At 53.0% G+C, this 21,957-nt stretch overlaps 1 protein-coding gene across 3 annotated transcripts in view; it reads right to left on the bottom strand.

Moving 5' to 3' along the window:
* The window catches only part of Piezo1 (piezo type mechanosensitive ion channel component 1), a 66,817-nt gene extending 45,068 nt beyond the window's left edge, over positions 1 to 21,749 (bottom strand). For all 3 annotated transcript variants that reach the window (XM_052726966.1, XM_052726968.1, XM_052726967.1), the window contains exon 1: positions 21,409 to 21,749. In XM_052726966.1, the coding sequence (XP_052582926.1) occupies positions 21,409 to 21,472 (64 nt within the window). In that variant the 5' untranslated portion in view covers positions 21,473 to 21,749. The remainder of the gene's footprint in view (positions 1 to 21,408) is intronic.
* Between the last annotated feature and the right edge of the window lie 208 nt (positions 21,750 to 21,957).

Genomic DNA, 21,957 nt, shown 5'->3' with positions numbered 1-21,957 from the left:
TGAGTTCCAGGACAGCCAGGACTACACAGAGAAACCTGTGGGGGGAGGGCAAGGAGGAGCAAGACCACCCGCCTTTAGGAGTCCATGGTTTCCCAGGACCATGGTGGACAATAAACCAGTACATATAGGGAGCGTCACAAGATGGGCTCCCTGGGGACACTGAAGGGACACATGGTGACAGGATGGGCCTGGGACTTCAGCAGACAAAGCTTCAAGTTTGAAGGTGACGGGGCAGAACTTGCAGCGAGGCGCGTCGATCACAGGACAGGACCCCTCCCTGGGCGCATGGCCACACGTCCCACTATCTGTTCCGCTTTGCCCAGGTCAAGCATCGCCCATCCTACAGAGCACAAGTCCTCAGGGGGAGGTTTCCAGCCACGTCTCACATGAGAACCCGTGGAAATGTGGAATCTCAAGTGTCTTCGTTGCTTTTCTCTTGCTGTGATGAGACACCATGACCGAGGCAGCTTACAGAAGAGAGTTTATTGGGGCTTACTGGGCGTTAGAGTCCCTGACCATCCAGGCAGGCACGTAGGGATGGCGCTGAAGCAGTAGCTGAGAGCTTACATCTGATCTAAAAGCATGAGGCGGAGAGCTGACTGGGAATAACCTCAAAGCCCACCCCAGTGACACATCTCCTCCAACAAGGCCGCATCTCCTAATCTTTCCCAAACAGTTCTACCAACTAGGAACCAAGTATTCAAACACGTGAGTCTATAAAGACCATTCTCATTCAAACCACTAATCCTAGGGTGCTCTCCCTGGCTCCCTTGAGGAAGAGAGACAGGGTACGGGCTACACTTCTAACCAACTAGTTCTGCCTGCTACAACCTGTATAAATGCATGGTATTACCAGCACATCCTACAGCAAGCTGCCCAGAGCCACAGCTGCCGGCAAGACATGGAGACTACAGTCAGCTCTGATTAATTGCACTAGCAATAACCTGTAGCAGTTTGTCCCAGAAAGGTAATGGGCTCCACAGGAGCTCTGGTACCTGGAAGCCCTTTGGCCACCACTCATTAGGGCCATGGTTTCCTTCAAGATGTGGTACCTGGCCTAAGCAGCTCCAGCCTCCTCATATTTCCATGTAGCTTTGGCTGAGACTCCTCCAGGTTGTACACTGACTCAGACCACTGAATCAGCCCTGTGATTCACCATAGTACCTCTTGGCCCATTCAGTCCACCTTATGTAAGCTATCCAGGGCCTGGTCATAGGCCATGCAGCTCTCCGGGGCCTCCCCTGCACCTTGGAGGAATGTTACCTGACTGCCTATTGCTGCAAGCACAGCAGGAAATAGCCACTGGTCCAGTAAGTCCCTGGTGAGGGAAGTCCCCTGGCCAGGCACCCCTTCCCAGCCCTGTGTTTACATCTACATCACTTCTGTGTTTCCAGCAGGAAAGTGGCATCTGGTTCCCTCACCTCCCAGCCACGCCTTGGTAAATGGCAGCACAGGACATATGGACAGACAACATAAACAGAGATGATAGGTAGCAGATGTAAAGATGATGAATGGATGGACAGATGACAGACAGACAACAGACAGATAGACTATAAGCAGATAGATGATAAAGACGGATATAGGCAGCTGGAACACACCTTTCTAAAACTGCAACAGGTGACCCCCTCCCTAGCCCCAGCACCCCAGCATGGCCTCAAGGGGGAACAGCATGAGATGGGCCCAAGTACGGCCAGCCAGCGGGAGGCCTGGACCCAAGTGCTGCTCTCAACAGCTGTGACCACAGGCAGGGTGGCAAAGTGCCGGGCCCGCATGTACTGTGGAAAGTGGATAATCTTGTAAAGTGACCAAGGAAAAAAATCAACAATATCAGCTCTAACAACCAGACTGGTGGCCATACCTGGTCCCACCCCAACAGTGCAAAGAAGATGGCCACTGAGGGCCTGCTGAAAACCTGGGCCCAGCAAGCCTTAGTTTCTCCCTTTCATGAAAGACCCCTGGCCAACTCTCAGAATACTTTGTGGTCTGAGTTTTCAAGATTTTAAAATAAAGAAGAAAAGAGAGTCGGGACACACTCCCTGCTGTTACACCTTCACCAGAACCAACTGAAGCTGGTGCTGTCTACCTGCCTCCCATAGTCTTCTTGCCCCCCTAGAATCCTCCCAGGGAACTGCTTCTGCACTGAGATTTTGCCCAGGGTCCCTTCCAAGGGCATTCCAGGCCTGTGGCTGCAGGATGTTTTGGGACTGGAATAGATGAAAACAGCTAGATTCCTGGCCTGAAGAGAGACCTAGCAGAGCCTGGCAGGAGAGCTGTGTTGCCCAACCCTCAGCAGCCATTCCAAGACCAGGATACAGAGGCCACAGGAGCCCCAGGCCTGCGGGGAGGGGACTGGTGAGCAGCCCAGTCCACCACAGCTACAGAGAGGCTCTCTCCGGCTCTGATCACCATCCCCTTGAGGATGCTGGGGTGCTGAGTGGGTGCTATCTATTTCTTGGGAAGCTCCACCCCTCCCCTCAAATCTCAGAGGCTCACAGCAGCATTGCCAACTCTCAGCCAAGGAGCAGGTCTCGCACTCACAGGACAAACCTGGGATACCCAGGAGGGGGGCACTACTGCTGCCCCCACCCGTGGAGAATGAACCATGCCAGGAAGGACAGAGTCATCTAGAAATACACCACTATGCCAGCTTCAACTTGAGGGACCTTGCCCCCACCCTACGGAAGTCAGAAGTGGAGTGAGGAAGACTGGAACTCGGCTTCTCCTGGCTTCTTTTGTAGGACCCACTCAGCAGAACCCTCACACCTAACACACTCCATGCCTTCTGACAAATGGCTGGACTCTCCTAACATGGCCGGCAACCCGTACACATCACTTTCTGTTACTTTCTCTGGGTTCAGGCCATAGCCTGGAGATTCTTCCTCAGAAATCCCACGGTTGCTCACAGCAGGCATTGTTACTCTAAGTCTGTGACCTCTGGAGCAGAGGCTCACAGAGGGGCCCATGAACCCTAATTCTGTACCCAGTGATGTATCCTGGGGAGGGGGCTAAAGTATCAGAGGCATGAGGGCAGTCATGCCCAGTGACCCAAACCCTTCCTCCCACACTACACCATGGCTGGCCCTTGAACACTGCCAGAAGATCCCCACAGAGGCTTACTGGCTCCAGGAGAAGCAGTGAGCTCCGCTAGCCAGCAAGAGAAGCTGATTAAGAAGCCACTTAAGAGCAGAGTGTGGGCTGTTCCCTGCATAGGCAGGCAGGGTGGGGACAGGGACAGTGCCGGCCAAGGGCTATATGTTCAGTTCCTGGAAAAAGAGGGGTGAGAAAAATGACGGGCGGGCAGGCCTCCTACCACCACATCCTGTTTTTATGGAAAACTAATCTAATTCCTGATGGTGAAGCCAGCAGCAGACATCCCCTGGGGGTCTCCAGGGGCCTCGATGTCAGCACCATAGGGTGAGGCCCCTCTACCCAGTGTCCAAAGTGGCCACCCTCCCTGCCAGCCCCACCCTGGAAGGTGGAGTTCCCATCTTAGCCACATTCTCCCCTCCCAGAGAGAAGCTGGATCAATAGGCTTTCCTACCAGTGAAATGCAGGCTGGTTTTCATCCTCAGCCCAAGCTTGGGCTAGACTATGTCTCACATGGCCTCAGTGAGTCTAGGGATAGGGACAGCTGTCACCTGGGGATGCTGCTCAAGGCAGACAGGTCAAAAAGTACTGGGGACATTGTGTGTTCCCAGGACCTGGGCTGTGTATGGCAGCCTCATAGGCTTGACCAGAGTCCCGGCTCAGCTCCTGAATGACCTCTGGGCCTTAGTTTCCTCATCTGTAAAGTGGGTCAACAATAATCCTGTCTGCTTCAAAGATTACAGAAATGAGAATCACTGTACACACGGTGACATGCTGACAGCGTGCTGCTGCCTCTGCAACCACACCAAACTTCCTTCTTCACCTCCTGGAAACTGTTCACTGGGCATGCATGTGGGGCTGCTGAGCCCCTGAGCAGCCTTAGAAACACCAGGCCATGGAATTCTGAGATTGACTACTGACTCACATGGCCTTTGACCACAAAGAGCCTTTCTTGGCTTCCTGTGGGCCTCTACTGGTCACTCTGAAGGGTCAAGGCTGAGCTTGGGCCCTTCACAGGAAAGAAGAGGCCTGAAGACACCAGAACCTGCTGCCCTAGCCCTGGGCCAGGCTGCAGTGGTAACAGAAGAAACAGGTGAGCTTCCTAAGGGCTATCCATGGCAAGAAACCTGTGGGGTGGGTGGGGCCAGGGCAAGCCTCAGTTCCCTCTACTCCTCAAGTAGATAGAAAGGGGGTGACTGGCTAAAGGGCTTACCACATGCTGCTTCCACCGAGGCTAGTGTGGGCAGAGGGTCATGGACAGGTCACCGGGGGTTCTGGGTCCTACTCACCATTCCCAATAGCAGACATACTATAGTTTCTAAGACCTGTTCCAACATCAGGGCTAGTGGGCAGGGATGGACTCTAACTTCACAGCCAGGCCTCACTAAAGGGAGTCTGACACCTCTGGCCTCCTTCCTGCTGGGCAGGAAATTACACTCCCGCTAACCCCTGATGGCTGAACATCTACCCATCACTTTCCCTTTCAAAGATGCATGGTTTGGTCCTCACAGTCTAGTATAGATTGAACCTGCTAAGCTCAGAGGGAGCTTACAGTGCAGACAACCATGAAACATCCAACACTCAGTTTGCATTGTGTATCTCAGGGCCTCTGCAGCTAATGCCAGTTGTACCCAACTCCCTGTGGCTGGCCACATCCTATGGACAGAAGACCTTGCTCAGCCTCCCAGGCCTGTGACCTGCACAGCAGGGCCGAGGACAGCAACTGCTATCTGAGGCTGCTCGGACAATGTAGGGATAGCACAGATGGAGTTTAGAGCAGACATTTGGCCAGAGGGCCTCAAAGTGGATGAAGCCATAGAGGGCACCATGGCCTCACTACTTGCTCAGTCAGTGAGTTCTAGCTCAGTCTCTGAACTGTGGGCTGCCTTGAGCAAAGAAGTCATCAGACTTGGCAGCAAGTTCCCTTAACTACTGAGGCATTTCACTGGTCCAAGTCCATTTTTAAAGATGAAGGATTCAAAGTGTAGAGAAGCTGTGTAACTTGCCTACAAAGGTACCCATCAGCAGATGTCCAATACCACCCTGTCTCCAGGTACAGAGACACCAGATGACCTCCTCACCCGGCCAGCCATCAGATTGCCCCAAGGCACATGCTGCCAGCAAGCAATGGTATAAGCATGTGGCTATTCTGTGCCATCCTCAAGATGCACAGCTAACTAAAGCACATGCAACCTGGCCTGAAGAATGAAAGATCTGGCCTGTGTACCAGCCCTGCCTCCTCTCAAGATGGATTTTGTAAGGCATTTCCACCCATGTAACCTGAAGGGCTGTCCCAGAGAGGCATGGGGACAAGCATTGCAGCTGATGATCTTACAAGTGGAGGCTTAAAAAGACTGGCTGGGGGGCCGGGCGGTGGTGGCGCACGCCTTTAATCCCAGCACTCAGGAGGCAGAGCCAGGCGGATCTCTGTGAGTTCGAGGCCAGCCTGGTCTCCAAAGCGAGTTCCAGGAAAGGCGCAAAGCTACACAGAGAAACCCTGTCTCGAAAAACCAAAAAAAAAAAAAGACTGGCTGGGGGAGGGAGTCTCCACCACAGAATTGTTACAGTACAAGGCACCTGCTCCAGGTACTGCTGGCCAGGCACTCGGCCCCACAGGCTCTGTGAGAGGCGTCCCATATTACAGGCAATGCAGCAGACAGTGTTTCTGTTTGCTGTTGATGTTTGTTTGGAGACAGGGTCTCATTATATTGTTCCCACTAGCCTGGAACTTGCTAGATATATTAGGCTGGCCTGGAACTCACAGAGATCTACCTGCCTTTGCCTCCTGAATGCTGGGTTTGAAGGCATGTGCCACCACACCCAAACCTGCAGTATTTTTTGTTGTTTTTTTTGAGACAGGGTCTCACACTGTAGCCCAGGCTGACCTGGAATTAGGCAGTTCAGGCTGGTCTTAAATTAGCAGCAATCCTTCGGCCTCACCCTCCTAAGTGTTGGAATTATAGATCTGAGCTGCTATGCCCAGATGACCAGCCCCACTTTCTTTTTTTAAAAAAAAGATTTATTTATTTATGCATATGAGTGCTCTATTTGCATGTATCCCTGCATGACAGAAGAGGGCATCAGATCCCACTATAGATGGTTGGGAGTCACCATGTGGTTGCTGGGAATTGAACTCAGGACCCCTGGGGGTGCAGCCAGTGCTCTTAACCACTGAGCCATCTCTCTCCAGTCCCTCCCCCCCAACCCTACTTCCAAATAGGTAAGGTTCACGGCCAAGAAGACAGCTCAGAGGGTAAAGGTGCTTGTAGCCTACGTTTGGTCTCCAGGACCTATGTAGCAGAAGAAAAGACTGACTCCCCAAGTTGTCCTCTGACCTCCACATGCACACCTTCCATCCACACACAATCACATATCAAATAAATGCAATTTAAAAAATTTGAACGGCTGGGCGGTGGTAGTGCACACCTTAATTTCAGCACTTGAGAGGCAGAGGCAAGTGGATCTCTGATTTTGAGGCCAGCTTGGTCTACAGAGCAAGTTTCAGAACATCCAGGGAAAAACCTGTCTCAAAAAGCCAAGAATAAATAAATAAATAAATAAATAAGATAAAAAATTTAAACGAGGAGGGAGGAGAATCTACTAAAACATAGTTTGTTCAAGAATGCAATAATGGCCGGGCGGTGGTGGTGCACACCTTTAATCCCAGCACTCGGGAGGCAGAGCCAGGCGGATCTCTGTGAGTTCGAGGCCAGCCTGGTCTCCAAAGCGAGTTCCAGGAAAGGCGCAAAGCTACACAGAGAAACCCTGTCTCGAAAAAATTAAATAAAATAAAATAAAATAAAAAGAATGCAATAATGATATATAATACCTTATGTGCTAATTTGAAGATTTTATTTTTATTTTAAATTATGTTTATACATGTCATCTATGTATGGGTTTGTGCACATGAGCCGAGTCCAGAAGGAAGTGTTGGATCCCCTGGAGCTAGAGTTACAGGTGGTTGTGAGAGACTTGCTGTGGGTGCTGGGAAGTGAACTCAGGTCCTTTAGAAGAGCAGAAAGTAGTCTTAACCACTGAGTCATTCTCTAGCCCTGTATATGAATTTTAAAAAATAAAGATTATGTTAATTTTTTAAAGGTATGAAGGGTTCGAAACTCAGAGAAGCTATGTAAATTGCCTAAAGGCATCAGCTGCACAGTCAAGAGTCAGAATATCTGAGGACAGAGTCGGGGGGGGGATTCAACAAGAAGCCAAACCTGGGGACAGCCCTCAGCCTGCCGCCTACCTTCCAGGAGGAAGAGATTATACGGCATTGCCAACCACAGTTCTAAAGTGCTATGCAGAACCCCAGGGGGCATTTGTGGCTAGCCCCCAGCTGGAGCATAACTCAGAATACAATTCAGTGAAGAAGTGACTCTTGGGTCACAACCAAAGACCTGGGGATAGCAGGGGAAATGGATGGCCTTTGTTTTTATACTCACACCATCAGGCCCCGACCACAGGCAGGTGGGCTGTGTGATCTAGGATATCTCAGGATGGTACCTGAGCCTGAGTCTGGTAGAGGGTGAAGTCTCTGGCTTCTGCTCCATAAGAGGGTTGGAGATACCTCCTCACCATCTCCTGAGACCCCCTGCAGTTCCCACCTAGGTCTATCCCCCTACAAGCCGGTGAGGCCACTCAGCAGGGCCAGTCTTCCTCCAGTGAGTGAGGGGAAGGACCACTGTGTCTCAACACTCCCAGCCTCACTTGGGGCCAAGAGCACCTACTCTTCCTCACTGGTCTCCCTGGAAGGGCCTGCCATCTCTGGAATGTAACTCGACCTGCTGGTCCAGAAGCTCCAGGGAGCTCGGAGCTCCATATCCTTGAGAGCAATGATTACAGCTCCTCCCACAGCCCCAAGGCCAAGGTGTCTTCAGTCACCTGGGTCTCTCTGGTTGAGTCACAGCTTTACCTTCGACTTCAAGCCCTGTGTTTTATACAGTCGAGGGGGAGCTGGCGGATGCAGGAGAGGTGCAGAGGGGCCTGCATGGAGGTAGCGGGAGAGGTTTGCCCACCCACTATGAGCCAAGGGTGAGATGAGGAAGAGGTGGCTGCCTTGAAATTCAAGGGGAAAGGTCTTCACACGAAGACTCCGTGCTGTATGGTCCTGCAGGAGCCCAGCTTCACCCCGGCGTGCACAATGAAGATGATGGCTGGTACTTCCCAGGCTGAGGGGACACATCCCAGAAGGTAGGGGATGACCCCTGACCGTCAATGTAACAGCAAAGGAGACACCTGGTGTCCACCTAGACTGTCAGAAAGCGGGTCCAGCGTAGCCCAGGAACATCATCCCCTCCACAGCAGCCCGACCACCACACAGAGCTGCCCCACCGCATACTTCATGTGTCTACTACCCTCTAGGCTTGTTTCACTGTGAGAACTGGAAACTGAGGCAGGAGGCCCTTACAGAGATCACAGATCAAACTGCTCAGAGGCTGCTCAAGGGATCCAGGTCCCACCAAGCCTCCCCCAGGCAGTACCACCCTTTGCTCATCAACAGCTTTCTTAGGTCCCTCTTCCCACAATACTGTGAGCCTCTCCCCCACACTCCTGATCCTTAGAGATTAGGGCCTACCCTGCTGTCCTCCCCCCACCCGATGGGAAGGTCTGTGCCCATTGATAAGGTCTGTGTGATGGTTAGTTTTAACTGTCAACCTGACATAAGCTAGAATCAATCACTCGGGAAGAAAGTCTTAACTGAGGAGTTGTCTAGATCAGGTTATCCTGTGGGTATGTCTGTGGGGGACTGTCTCGATTATTACTTGGTGTGGGAAAGACCCAGCCTACCGTGGATAACACTGTTTTCTAGGCAGAGGGTCCTGACCTGTGTGAGAGTGGAGAATCAGGCTGAGCACAAGCAAGAGACCATACATGTATTCAATTTCTCTGCTCTTGGCTGTGGAGTTGACTTCCCTACAATGATGAACTATAACCCGGAATCATGAGCTAAAAATAAACCCCTTTCGTCCCCAAATTGCTTTTTTTGTGTAGATACTTTATCACAGCAACAGGAATGAAATGAGGGCAGCTTGAGATGTGGTCACCATGGGACCATGTCACCAGGCAAGCCTGGAGAGGTGTGACCTCTGCTGACAGTCCCTTCCCACCTACAGGATGGCAATTGAGCCCACTAAGCCAACAAGGCAGGAAAACACAGATGCCTGGGGCCAGGCACAGGCAGAGTGCCCTTTGGGGCTGTGGATATTCGAGGCCCAGCCACTGTCCCCAGGTCCAAGCTCCAGGCAACATGTCCAGTCACCTTCACAGAGTGGAGTAGAAACAGGGACAGCGCTGCAGGGCCAGCCAAGGGCCACGCTGGATTCGGGGAGACAAAAAAGGAGGTAAGAGGTTGCCCTCAGACCCCACAAAGCATGCCTTCCCAGAGAAGCCCAGGGCCTGAGGACCGAGGGACGGCTCAGGGAGTTAGCACACAGCCTCTGGGGAGACTGGGGGCCACGGACTGCTTGGGCTCCCTAGAGGACCCACAAGACATGGGTCATCTGAGTGCCCGGATGACAGGACAAAACCCACACCTACGCTTTATGAGGCCCTGGTGCAGCATCTGCCAAGCACAGGAACTACCCTGTCCTTCAGACTGATGCCTGGGGGGTCTGCACGGGCACAGTGCAAAGCAGGGAACATAGGCAGGGGACAAGGATAGCCACTGCAGTCCCTAGGAGCAAGGACAAGCGGAGTGAGGACATTAAAACAGAAGGCCCCAGGCCAGGAGGCCAACAGGCCACCTTGCAAGGATGGAACAAGCGTCCTCCTCAGGCCTATGAATTTTAGAACAGGAGTGAGAACAGGGACGGAAGGAGCAGGCACTCTGACAGCAGGACGAGGCCCCTGGGGAATGAAGTGTGACCCAAGGACTGAAGGCCGAGCAGGTGAAGGGGGGGGGGGGTGAGGGAGGAGGGGCGGGGGCAGAACAGAAATTCCATAAGGCATCCAGGCAGGTGGTAAGCAGGACAAGGTCCAGCCCCACAGCAAGGCAGGGAGAGCCACATGGCCAAGGAGTGAAAACATTCTTGTGGAAAAGTAACCATCTACATAGAGCAGGCAGCAGTCCCACAGGTTAACTGGATACCATCTGGATTAAAAGAGCCTGTCCCTAAAATGACACCATGAGGACTGGAATAGGTATGCCACACAGGCACAAAAACACTCACAGTTGATGGAAGGCTGAAATGTCAAATTTGTAACAAACTCCAAGGATCAAAAATAGAGGAAGTCAGGCGTGGCGCACAGACACAGGAATGTCAGTCCTCGGGTTTGAGGTTAGCCTGGGCTACTTAGTGAGATCCTGTCTCACAAACAGAGCTAAGCATGTAGCTTAGTTGGTCATCTGCTTACATAGCATGCATGTAACCCTGAGTTTGATCCCAGTAATGTATAAACCAGGCAGGGTGGCACACACATGTAATCCCAGAACTCAAGACGATGGTTAGGAGTTCAAGAACATCCTTGGCTGAGACCCTGTCTCAAATATAAAAAATAGGGCTAAGGAGATAGCTCAGTAAAGTGATTTACCGTAATCATGAAGACCTGAGTTCAATCTCAAGAACCCACATTTTTAAAAGCTGGGTGTCCTGGTGTGGCAGCAAATGCCTTTAATCCCAATACTCGAGAGGCAGAAGTAGATGATCTCTGTGAATTTGAGGCCACCCTAACCTATACATCAAGGTCCAGTCGGGCCAGGGCGATATAGTGAGACCCTATCTTAAAAAGTAAACAAAAAAGTTTAAGCTGAATACAGCAGTACACAGCAGTATGGAGACAGTGACAGGTAGCTTCTTGGAGCTTGCTGGTCAGGAGTCCTAGTCTAAACTGGGACGTTAGAGACTGCTGAGAAATCTCTCAGAAAATAAGGTGGCCGGCTCCTGAGGACAAACACTTGATGTTGATCTTTGTCCTCCTTGAAAACACACAGACACACAGACACACACACACACACACACACACACACACACACCCTAGAAGAAAGAGTGAAAGAAAGAGAAACCAAAACAGATACTCGGTTGTTTTTTTAATGGCTGGAAGACATGAAAAGACACTTGACGATGAAGTCAGAAAGGGTAGCACTCTAGGCCCAAGTGACAGCTCAGCAGGTGTCACAGGAAACAAACTGAAGCCACAGGAGTCCCCTCTGCACTAACTTGTACCTAGTTGCACCAGGGCCTCACTCATGTGTGTAGGACCCAGAGGCTGGAGGCTGCCTCTGAGTTTACGCACATACCTTCTTCTCCGGCCAGGAAGGGTGGCCCTGTGCACCTCAGAAAGATGAAGTCCTCTCCCCACAGCCACTTCACGGCATACACAGAACAGTGAAGAAATGCTATTGCATGTGTGGAGTGTGATCAGAGGATTTGGAGTTCCAGGCCATCCTGGGCTACGTGGTGAGGCCTTGTCTAAAAACACAAAAAAGGAACGGTAGCGCACAGCAGCTGGGATGCATCTCACACACCTGAGCAAAGATGACAGAAGTGCACATGACCTGTGGGCTTTCTGCACCAGAGCTGGAGGGCAGCATGGGGGTCCCTTCGCTGCCTTGCTTGGGAATGGTTGTTTGGAAATCTTCAGCTGTTGAACCTCACCAGGCAGCACTACAGAACTATGGGGTCCACTGGGTGCTGGTCACACTTCAGGTGGAAGACACTCAGGGCTCTGTGCAGGCCTCAGTGTTCACATGCACCAGAAACCGTGAGTGCCAGAGGGACCCCAAGCCTAAAACAGCCTGGGCCAGAGCAGGTCTTACAGATGTTTGTCAAGTGAATGCCAAGGGCAGGGACCAGATGTCTAGAGGACAGGTGAGTAGTTACTGGGGGAGGGGAGCAGAGTGACCCAGCCCTGGATGAGAGTGAGATGTCTGGAAAGACAGCTTAGGGGACCCACCCAGGAAGGCAGAGCAGGGGAACTGCTGGTGGGACACACTGAAGGGGCCAGGGCTGGAAGACAGGGCTGCTGGAGCAAAACTTTGGCTCTCAACAAGGGCTACGTGTCCCCAACAGTGCTACACACCTTTTCATACTCTCCTTAGAAACTAGGCTACTGCCGGGCAGTGGTGGTGCACGCCTTTAATCCCAGCACTCAGGAGGCAGAGCCAAGCGAATCTCTGTGAGTTCGAGGCCAGCCTGGGCTACAGAGTGAGTTCCAGGAAAGGCGCAAAGCTACACAGAGAAACCCTGTCTTGAAAAAACAAACACAAAAAAAAAAAAAAAAAAGAAAGAAAGAAAGAAAAGAAAAGAAACCAGGCTACCTGGGCTGGGGAGACGACCCAGTGGGTAAAAGTGCTTGTCACCCAGGCCTGACAACCTGAGTTCATATCCTTGGAATCCATGTAAACTGAGGCATGTTGTCTGTAATCCCAGCACTCTATGGTGAGAAGAGAGACAGAGACAGGAGAATCCTCCAGAAGCTCGCAAACCAGCTGGCCTGGAGTAGGCAAACACTGGCAAACACAAGGTAGAAGGTGTGGACCAACATCCGCGGCTGTCCTCTGACCTCCACATACACAACCTCACACATGAACACGTACACACATGCACATTCATACACAAAAATAACTTTTTCAAGGAAAGCAAGGGCTTGCCCACTTAGAAGCCACTCTCAAACACCCTGTGGCACATGCTGCCATGGCTTGGGGAGGCGAGACTGGAAAGTCAAAGGCCCAGGGCTCTCAGAGTGGACGACACTGCTCTGGGGACTTCTCGGAGGAAAGGACACTGACATGTGCCTGGGAAGGCAAGGACAGCAGTGGGTGCCACGAGCCTCAGTAGCCACAGGCAGGGGAGGACCTCTGGATTCCCATGGAGCCAGAAGAAACCATGCAGAAATGCACCCAAGAGACTGGCCACTTGAGGCAGCTAGACTATATCAGAGGTGAGGAAAACAGTCCTGGCCCCACTCACAGAGAGAGGGGATAGGGCTGGGCGATGGGCCTCAGCCCACAAGGCTGTTGTAAGCCTGCATGTGACCATCTCACTGTAGGTGATGTAGGGAACAGGAGGCTGGCCAGGACTGGGTGTACTCAGCTGCCCACAGAGTGACTTCACCTGTCCACAGAGTGATCTTGGGCAACTGGGATAACCAGTCAACTTGTTCCTTCATAAACAGGACAAGAAAACCCTCCCCAGGACAGAGATCATGGCACAAAATTTAGCACAGAGCATACAGGAGTCATGTGGGTCACTGCTGTCACCAGCCCTCAGACATGCTAGTGAGGGAACAGCTGTCAGGCTGGTGATGGTTTCACTTTCCTTTTAAAGATTTTGTTATTTTTTTAATTTGTATGTGGGGGAGTAGCGGGGTGGGTGGGGTTTGGTGCCTCTAGAGTCCCGAAGAGGACGTCTCGATCCCTGGAGCTGGAGTTCTAGATCGCTGGGAGCAGCCCAATGTGTGCTGGGAGCTGAACTTCAGTCCTCTGCAGGTATAGTACACACACACTCTTAGCTGCTGAGCATCTCTCCCGCCCCTCATTTCCCTTTAAAACTCCCTGTAATGTTGTAAGGATGCTGCTGCTAAACAGTGTCTTAACCATAAACAGAAATCAAGTAAATGAGAGAGAGAGAAGGGAAGGCCAGGAGCATGCTGGAGCCATATCCCAGAGGCAGACGGGCATGCTGGGAGCTGGGATGCAAGGTGTCAGCAGACAGACAGCGGGATTTAGGTGTTCCAGGAGGTGAATACTAAACCCTATGCTTGCAGTCTCCAAGGCTCACCTCAGACCATTTGTCCAGAACCCACACCTCACCCTCAGGTCCCCAACAAGCACAGGCCTTCAGTGCAGACCCTGGGGATTTACTTCCTCAGCAGTTTTAAATCTCTTGCTGAAGAGTTTTTGGAGGATGGCCAAGACTTGGAGGATGGAGGTGGCTGCTTCACACTGGAGGAAAACCAAGCAGTGGGGAGGAGGCCTAACACACACCCTCTTAAGGCCTTAACCAGGCTGATCAGGAACATTACCTGGCAGGTTCAAGGCCTGGATGGGAGGTGTGATGGTTTGAATGAGACTGGCACCCACAGGCTCATGTATTTGAAGGTTTGGTTCCCAGTTGGTGGACTGTTTAGGAAGGATTAGGAGGTGTGGCCTCATTGGAAGAAGTGTGTCACTAAGGGTGGGCTTTGAGGTTTCAAAAGCCCACACCAGGCCCAGTCTTATGCTCTCTCTGCCTCCTACTTGGTGGATCAGATGGAAGCTCTCAGCTACTGCTCCAGCACCATGCTCCCCACCATGATCATCGAACCCTCTGAATCTGTAAGCAAGCTCCCAACTAAATGTTTTCTTTTATAAGGTCCCTTGGTCGTGGTGTCTCTTCACAGCAATACAACAGTAACTGAGATAGGAGGCCACCCCAGCTTCACGTTCCTCAGAGCCCAGCAGCTACTCCCTGGGCCCATTTTAGGCTTCCATTCAACGGCAAAGAAAACCACAGGAGGCCGAGGTGGCCACCATCCCTCAGCAACCTGAACCCAGAGAAAAAAAACGGTCTCGGCTATATATACTTAGAGAGAAAAATAGCGTGCCCATTGCAGCCTGGTAAACAGTCGTGGCTGACCCGTCAGTCTGTTAGAGAGGACCAAAAATACCCCCTATAATTATGCTATTAAAACATGCCAGAAGAATGGACCCACCCCACTCAGCAAGGGTGCCTGGGATGACTACAGGGAGTCAGGAGGCTGCACCTATTGGCCAAGGCATCTGATTATCACCCAGGAGGCTGGTCTGCTGGTCAGTTACCCTTGTCCCCTACAAGGCGATGCTTGCTTCCCCATTGTGGCCAGTTCCCCAAGGGACCAGTGCGAATGGCTACCTGGGTATATGTGATCTTCATGTATAAATCCAACAGGACTCAGTGTCCAGCCCAGAGAAACGCACGAAAGGACAGAGGTGCCCTTGACACCAGAAACCGAGAAGCAACTGAAGGGAGGGACATAAGGGGGAACCCCAAAATAACCATGGATGTTTCAACCCTAAAGGACAAGGTAAGGTGATAGGACAGTAGCAGGAGGCCACGTGCAGCAGATGCCACTCAGGCTGAGACAAGAAGGACCCAGGGCAGGACCAAGTCCTCCTGGGAACAGGGATGGGAGTTGGAAATTAAAAGGGTTAAAGCGGGCTGAGTGGTGGAGGAAGCGGTGGCAGTGGTGGCGGTGGTGGTGGCGGTGGTGGTGGTGGTGGTGGTGGTGGTGGTGGTGGTGGTGGTGGCACACGCCTTTAATCCCAGCACTTGGGAGGCAGAGGCAGGTGGATCTCTGAGTTCAAAGCCAGCCTGGTCTACAGAGTGAGTTCCAGGACAGCCAGGGCAACAGAGAAATCCTGTCTTGAAAAACCAATGAATAAATAAAAGGGTTAAAGCGGAATTTACGCTCAGTTGACCTGAGCTTTCAACCTTCTTACACCCAGTCACAGTACAAAAATATTAGATGAAAAGTTCCAGAAGGAGGCATTTCATCAGTTTTAAAAATATTTTATTTATTTGTTTGTGTGTGTGTGCACACATGAGGAGTGCACATGTACTACAATATATGTGTAACTCAGAGGACAACTTTTGGGAGCCTTTACCCACTGAGCCATCTTGCCAACCCTTAAATAACTTTTTTTGGAGACAGAGTTTCACTATGACTGGCCTGGAACTCTGATATGTAGAATCAGGCTGGCTTTGAACCCACAGAGATCTGTCCGTCTCTGCCTCCCTAGTGATAGGAGGGAAGGTTTGTGCCACCATGCCTGTTTTAAATAACTGTTAATGCCGAATATGGCGGTAATTATTTAATCTTATTATTAGCTCTTGTGGTTAACCTCTGTGCCTAATATGTAAATCAAACCTTATCACAGGTGTATATAGAGAGTGATGGATGACATAAAGAGTTAGTTTGGTACAATGGTAGGTTTCAAACATCTACCATAGGTATTTGTTTAAGGAAAAACAGTTCACTGACTATACTCCAAGAGGTCCACCAGGGTTTTTTGTCTGCTTTCCTGGTACTGGGGACTGAATCCGCGATCTCACACATCCAGGCCATCACTCTATAACTGGACTATTCTACCAGCCCCTCCTTTTGCTTTTTACTTTGAAACAGAGTCTGGTAAATGATCCATACAGTCCTTGAACCTGTGATCCTCCTGTCTCAGCCTCCAGGGTAGTTGGGATTATAGGCCTTGGTCACCAAGACAGGCTCCACCAGGAGCATGTACCATACAGATAAGGAAACAACTATAATTGAAAATTTGGCTGGGGGGCATCCTCAGGCCCCACCCAGCCCCCCTCCCTGGCTCTTGCCCCTGGAGGCCCCTCTGCAAAGAGGGGGCAGGCACAGGGAGGGTTCTTCTGGCCCTACCCAGCCCCAGTACCACTGACTCTAGCAGCTCACCACCCACCAGGCCCTAGCTGGTCTCCTTCTAAGGAGGCAGAGGGCCCTGGAATGTTACAGTGACCTCATCCTCTAGCCTGGCTACCTACTGTCTCCCTCCAGACTAGCTAACCCTCCATCCTATACCCTCCTCTTCCTGCAGCTCATGGGTTTCCTCAGACTGCCCTGTCCAGATAGAGGAGGAAGCAGACCACTTTGGAAGGCACTTCTGGAGTGCTCCACTTAGAGGGATTGATTGTTGGGGAGACCTGTTTGGAATATCATTATTAGGAAGTCCTTTGGGATGGCACTATTGGGGGACCTGTTTTGGATGCCATTCCTGGAAAAGACCATTTTGGATGGTATCACAGAGCCCCTTTGAGGGGAGCTAAGGGAGACTGTTTGCAGGTGTAACTGCTGCCTTTGAGCCTTGCTCTACCTATGAACAGCTGCAGGGGCTCACAGTGCCCTCAGGCCTGGTCAGGAAGAAGTGAGCACTCTTACCTCTACCACATTCATCAGTCCCGTCCCCCACCCCCACCCCAATGCCCAGGCACCACTGGCCTGGAACCAGAACTTGGCTCTTGGCTGCTACCCAGTACTTTGTCCCACAAGACCTAGATGAGAGGACGCATGAATGAACTCAGAGGGTTCAGGAAGCTGCACGCTATCTGAGTGTGCGGTTTGGTGTCCCATGCAGGGAACAGGGCTGTAGACCCCCTTGGGGACAGGTCCTATGCATGGAAAGTGAGGGCACCAGTGTCTACTTTTCCTAAGAAGCATCATCTGTGCTGAAGGGAAGCCGGTAGTGGGAAGCCCCATTCTACTTAGCTCCCGGGAGACCTGACCTAGCCACTGATGGCCAATGACTGGCCTTGCACAGCACACATGGGAAAGCACTCTGGGGCCCCTAGCCACCAAGACCAAGGAGGAAAGCGCCGGATGAAGGACTGGCCTTCCTCCAAAGGCAGCTGACCCATCCACCTCCCCAGCCTGGGTGTGCGAGTCACAGCCCAGGGACCAGAGATCAGAGTCTGGAAGTGGTCTTAAAACTTTTATAGCTCCATTTACAGGAGAGATGAAGCCTAGAAAGAGGTTAAAGGCCAGGCAAGTTCAGAGCGAGACGAAGGCACGGGCTGCTATCTGCTGTCTTTCACCCAGACTCCTCCACCCTCGGCACATGCTCCAGCAGACTCCCTTTGTCCTCCCAGCGACCTTAAACAGGTACCTGCCAGCAAAGAGGGCAGAGGAAGCTTCATGTCGGGGTTGTCCCTTCCCATCCATATGCTCTCGGGCCTGCAAATCAGTTCCATTCATCTATCCTAATCCTAAATAGCTGCATTCTGACATGGAGTCCAAAAGCCAATGGTGCGATAGAGGGCAGGCGTGGAAGCTGAGCTTTAGTCACAAGAAGAAATGTATATGATGAAGTACACATCTAATTACACATTTCTAAAATAGGTAACAGAACTGAAAGGAGACCCAGAGCTGCGAGGCGGCAGATCACATGGCGCCCTGCCCTCCCCAACTCCGACAGTAAGAAAGCAAACTCAGAACTGTCAGTACATGCAGGCAGAGACACCGCCCAGGAAACAGCCCGGGGCCAGGATCAGAAGCTAGCACTCTGCCTACCCCAGCGAGGTCACTTCCTCTGCAGGACCCTCCCCCTGACTGCCAGGGACCACCTGCAAGAAGCCGATGATCTGGATGGTCTGACGTGTGGTCTTCTCTCAGTTCTCAGCGGGTCCCCAGCTCCTCCCCTAAACATACTGGGACCTATCCTGCTTACTCATTCCCTCCCAGACCCAGCACGGAGGCAGGGGCCCACCCCTCTGCCAGGCCCAGTTGCCAAGGCTCAGCAGGGAGTCCCCCACAATGCTGCAGGGGGAAGTGGGACCTCACCCATTCTGTGGCTACCAAGCCTGCAGCACCAGTAGTGGGGAAGGCTCGGTTCTCTGCCATCTTACTGCCCTTTCTGGCCCTGAGTTTCAGCAACAGAACTGACCACTGAGTGAGGACTGACCAGTTCCTGTCTGAGGTGTGTGTGCTGGGCAAGCCAGATACGTCCCCACAGTGGACAGTTAAATGGTGACAATGAAAATATTCTGAGAAGAAAGGCATATGCCCACTGTAAACAGTGATACTTCTCAGAGACATCACTCAAGCCCAGGTGCCACTCTGTCATGGATGTGACAATTCCCCCCATGCTATGGCGGGTGCCATGTGCTGGACCCTGAGAGCAGAGACCATGTTGTTTCACCACAGGTCTTTCTCATTGGCAACCTCAGTGAGCTTTCTTACTACCTGGCTCTTGCTTGGTATTTAAGTTCCTGGCTCCCCTGTGAGGCCAAGAGTCAGGAGACCTGGTCCTTTCTCTCCCAAACACAAAACACCTCTCCTAGACCTCTCTGGAAGCTTCCATCCCTGGGCCCTGGATCCCTAGGTCTCCAGGTCACCGGGTAAGTCTGCCTGAGCTGGCCACTGTTCCCTTGAGGCTGGGGCATCACCTGGCTTTTCAGGTTGTCATCCTGTTAGGGGAGGAACAGGGGGGTTGAACACTCCAGGGTGACTCAAACCTCTGCAAGGCCTGAGCCAGCACCCAGCACACAGGGTGACTAACCCGCCAAAGCCTGATTTCCAAAACACAGGATTCAAACTGTTCAGAGGGTGGAGGGAGCCCGCACAAGGGATGGAGTGAATGTCCCACCTCCAGCACGAGGTCCCTCAGAGACGGCTACGCCCCATATCAATGAACAGAATGCCATCATCTCCTGTGGCACCATGCAGTGCTCTTGGCTGACTCTGTGTCCCCTGCCCACCTCCCCCCACCCCCCACTCCCCCCCACCCCCCAGGCATAAAGAAAAGTGTTAATGGCCAAGCCCACACCCAGGCTCAGAGTCAGGGTAGGTGTGGCCTGTGCCTGGGTATGTTCTCATGAATGAACTTTATTGGGGGGACAGTTTGGGCCTAAGGAAAGACAGGAGTGTTAGTCATCAATATTCTTTTGAAAGCTCCCTAGGTGACTAACACACAGCCTGGGTGGGAACCCCCTGAGCTGGCAAAGCCTCGTTCACATCCTAACCAGACTCAGACTGGAAGCTTCCCCTGCCACCCACACACTGCCACTGAAAAGCTAGGGCCCTGACTGATCCTCAGGGGTCGCTGGCTGCAGGCTGGACCGGAGCTCACAGTCGATTTCAGTACTGCCCATGCGCTAAGAATGGTTTGTACATTTTTTAATGGCTGGAAAAAAATATCAGAGTATTTCATGATGTGAAAACATTCACCATCTGGTCTGTCAGAGAAAACTCTGCCAACTTTGTTTAAGAAGGGCCCTGTCAGCCGGGCGGTGGTGGCGCACGCCTTTAATCCCAGCACTCGGGAGGCAGAGGCAGGTGGATCTCTGTGAGTTCGAGGCCAGCCTGGACTACCAAGTGAGTTCCAGGAAAGGCGCAAAGCTACACAGAGAAACCCTGTCTTGAAAAAACCAAAAAAAAAAAAAAAAAAAAGAAGGACCCTGTCTGTGGAAGAGGACCTCTTTGATGAAGACGAAACCTTTCTTCCCACCCAAGCCCACCTATTCCCTGCCCTGCTTTTCATGTCCCCAAGCACTGACAGACAGCCTCAGGTGTCCTGAGAAACAGCTCCTGTTGGGGCTATCCCCTTAAGAAGGGTACCTGTCTTCTACACTGTCCTCCACCCATTCAGCTTATTTTTATAGTCTACAGGCCAGTGAGGAAAACAAGCCACCCATGTGGGCCCTGCCTGGACCTTGGCTCTCCCGAGTCCTGGCTGAGCTGAGGACAGTGTCCCCTGGCCCCTCCTTTCCAAGCTCAATGGTTTTCATTGATTCCTGCCTTGAAAATTTTCCCCCATGTCTCACCACATTTTGGTGCTACAAATCAAAACTCAGCCTGTCTGGAAGTCACAGTACGGTTTGCCCAGGATGCCTGACACCCCAGGAGCCTGTTCCTACGACATCTACCTAAAACAGGGTGAGCAAGCACTGGTGTCCCTGGAGGAACTGAGGGGATCAAACACAATCCCCCCACCTCCAACAGATGGATTTCACATAGGCTGATAAACTTTCACAACGCAAACCGCGCCATCTCTCTGTGGGCTAACTTAATCTGAGCATGGAGAAGGTCACATGTTCGGGGGGTGTGTGTGTGTGACTGCTCCAAAAGGTGGGGGGGGGGGTTTGAACAGTTGGGCACGGTGCCCTGGGTGAGGCTGGGAGAGCTGCAGAGGAGCCCAGCACCTATGACACAGAAGGAGAGCAGCTCTTTGCAAGCAAGGGACACATGCCACGGTTGGGGATCTCCAGTTCTGACACCAGGCCAGAGACTTCTGGGGTGCCCTGTGTCCCAGTCCCTCTGGAAGGTAACCAAGTAGGGCATGAGAAAGACAGGAGCTTTTCCCAAGGCATAGGGCAGACAGCCTCGGAACTGGGGACTAAGAACACTGGGGACTGCGCCTAGGGCTGGAACATTGTCAGTTTGGGTAGGAAAAGTCTGACTTGAAAAGCTCCAGGCAGAACGTCGCCTTCTCCCAGATTGGTCAGGAAGTGGTGATGCAAGTTTGACTTTTTTTTTTTCTTTCTTTCTTTCTTTCTTTCTTTTTTTAAACACGAAAGAGACTAGAAATTCGCGCTCCCCTCACGCTCAGACGCGAACAGCCCCTGGCCTGGGCCTCTCCTCCTAGCCCGCGCGGAAACGCCCAACGCTATCTGGGGCGCTCGGGGACCCGCGCCCCGCCGCTGCCGGCCGCGATTCCACCCGGTTGCCCGGGCCGGGCCCGCCGAGGTCGCCTGCGCGCTCACGCCCCAGGAATGCGGTCGCCCTGGGCCGCGAGTCCCGGGGAATCGCCTCGCCCATGCTCGCCCGCGCGCACCCTCGCGGGGCCCGGCGGTGCAGCGCAGGGGGCCCCCCGCCCCGGCCGCAGCCTTCCGGCCCGCGCCCTCCACTCACCCGCCAGGAGCGTGCAGGGCAGCAACAGCCAGTAGAGCCCGGCGCCCAGCACGTGCGGCTCCATGCCCCGAGGCCCGGGGACCGCCCGGGGTCGCCCCGCCGTAGCTAAGGGCAGATGCGGGGGCCGGAGGAACCACGCGCCATGGCACTCGGGGCGGGTCTCCACACGTGGGGCGCGCCGCTGCTAGGACCTCCCGCGGGCCTCGTCCTCTGGCCGGGACCCGGGCCGGCCGCGCCCTCTGGTACCGACGGCCGGAGCCCGCGCGCGCTGAGGTGTCAGCCCGCCCCGGGCGGAACTCCGGGCGCCTCTCGCAGGGCCGAGCTGGGCCGGACGGCGACTCGGCGGCTCTCTCCCTGCGCCCGCCTGCGGGCCTTTATAAGCTCGGCCCCCGCCCTCTCCGGAGTGCCCGCCTCCGCGCTTCCCTCGACGGCCTGGCGCGCCCAGGCACCCCTCGCTGCCCAGCGCAGTCCGCGCGCGCGCCGGCCCCCCCTGCCCCCCGGCCCGATTGGTGCCGGTGAGCCGGAGACCCCGATCCGCTCGTCTCCGAA

Source organism: Peromyscus californicus, unplaced genomic scaffold, assembly GCF_007827085.1.
Source record: "Peromyscus californicus insignis strain IS unplaced genomic scaffold, ASM782708v3 Scaffold_8__1_contigs__length_139910024, whole genome shotgun sequence".
NCBI classification, from domain to species: Eukaryota; Metazoa; Chordata; class Mammalia; order Rodentia; family Cricetidae; genus Peromyscus; species Peromyscus californicus.
The sequence above is the reverse complement of the archived record's forward strand: the minus strand, read 5'-3'. Positions and strand labels throughout refer to the sequence as shown.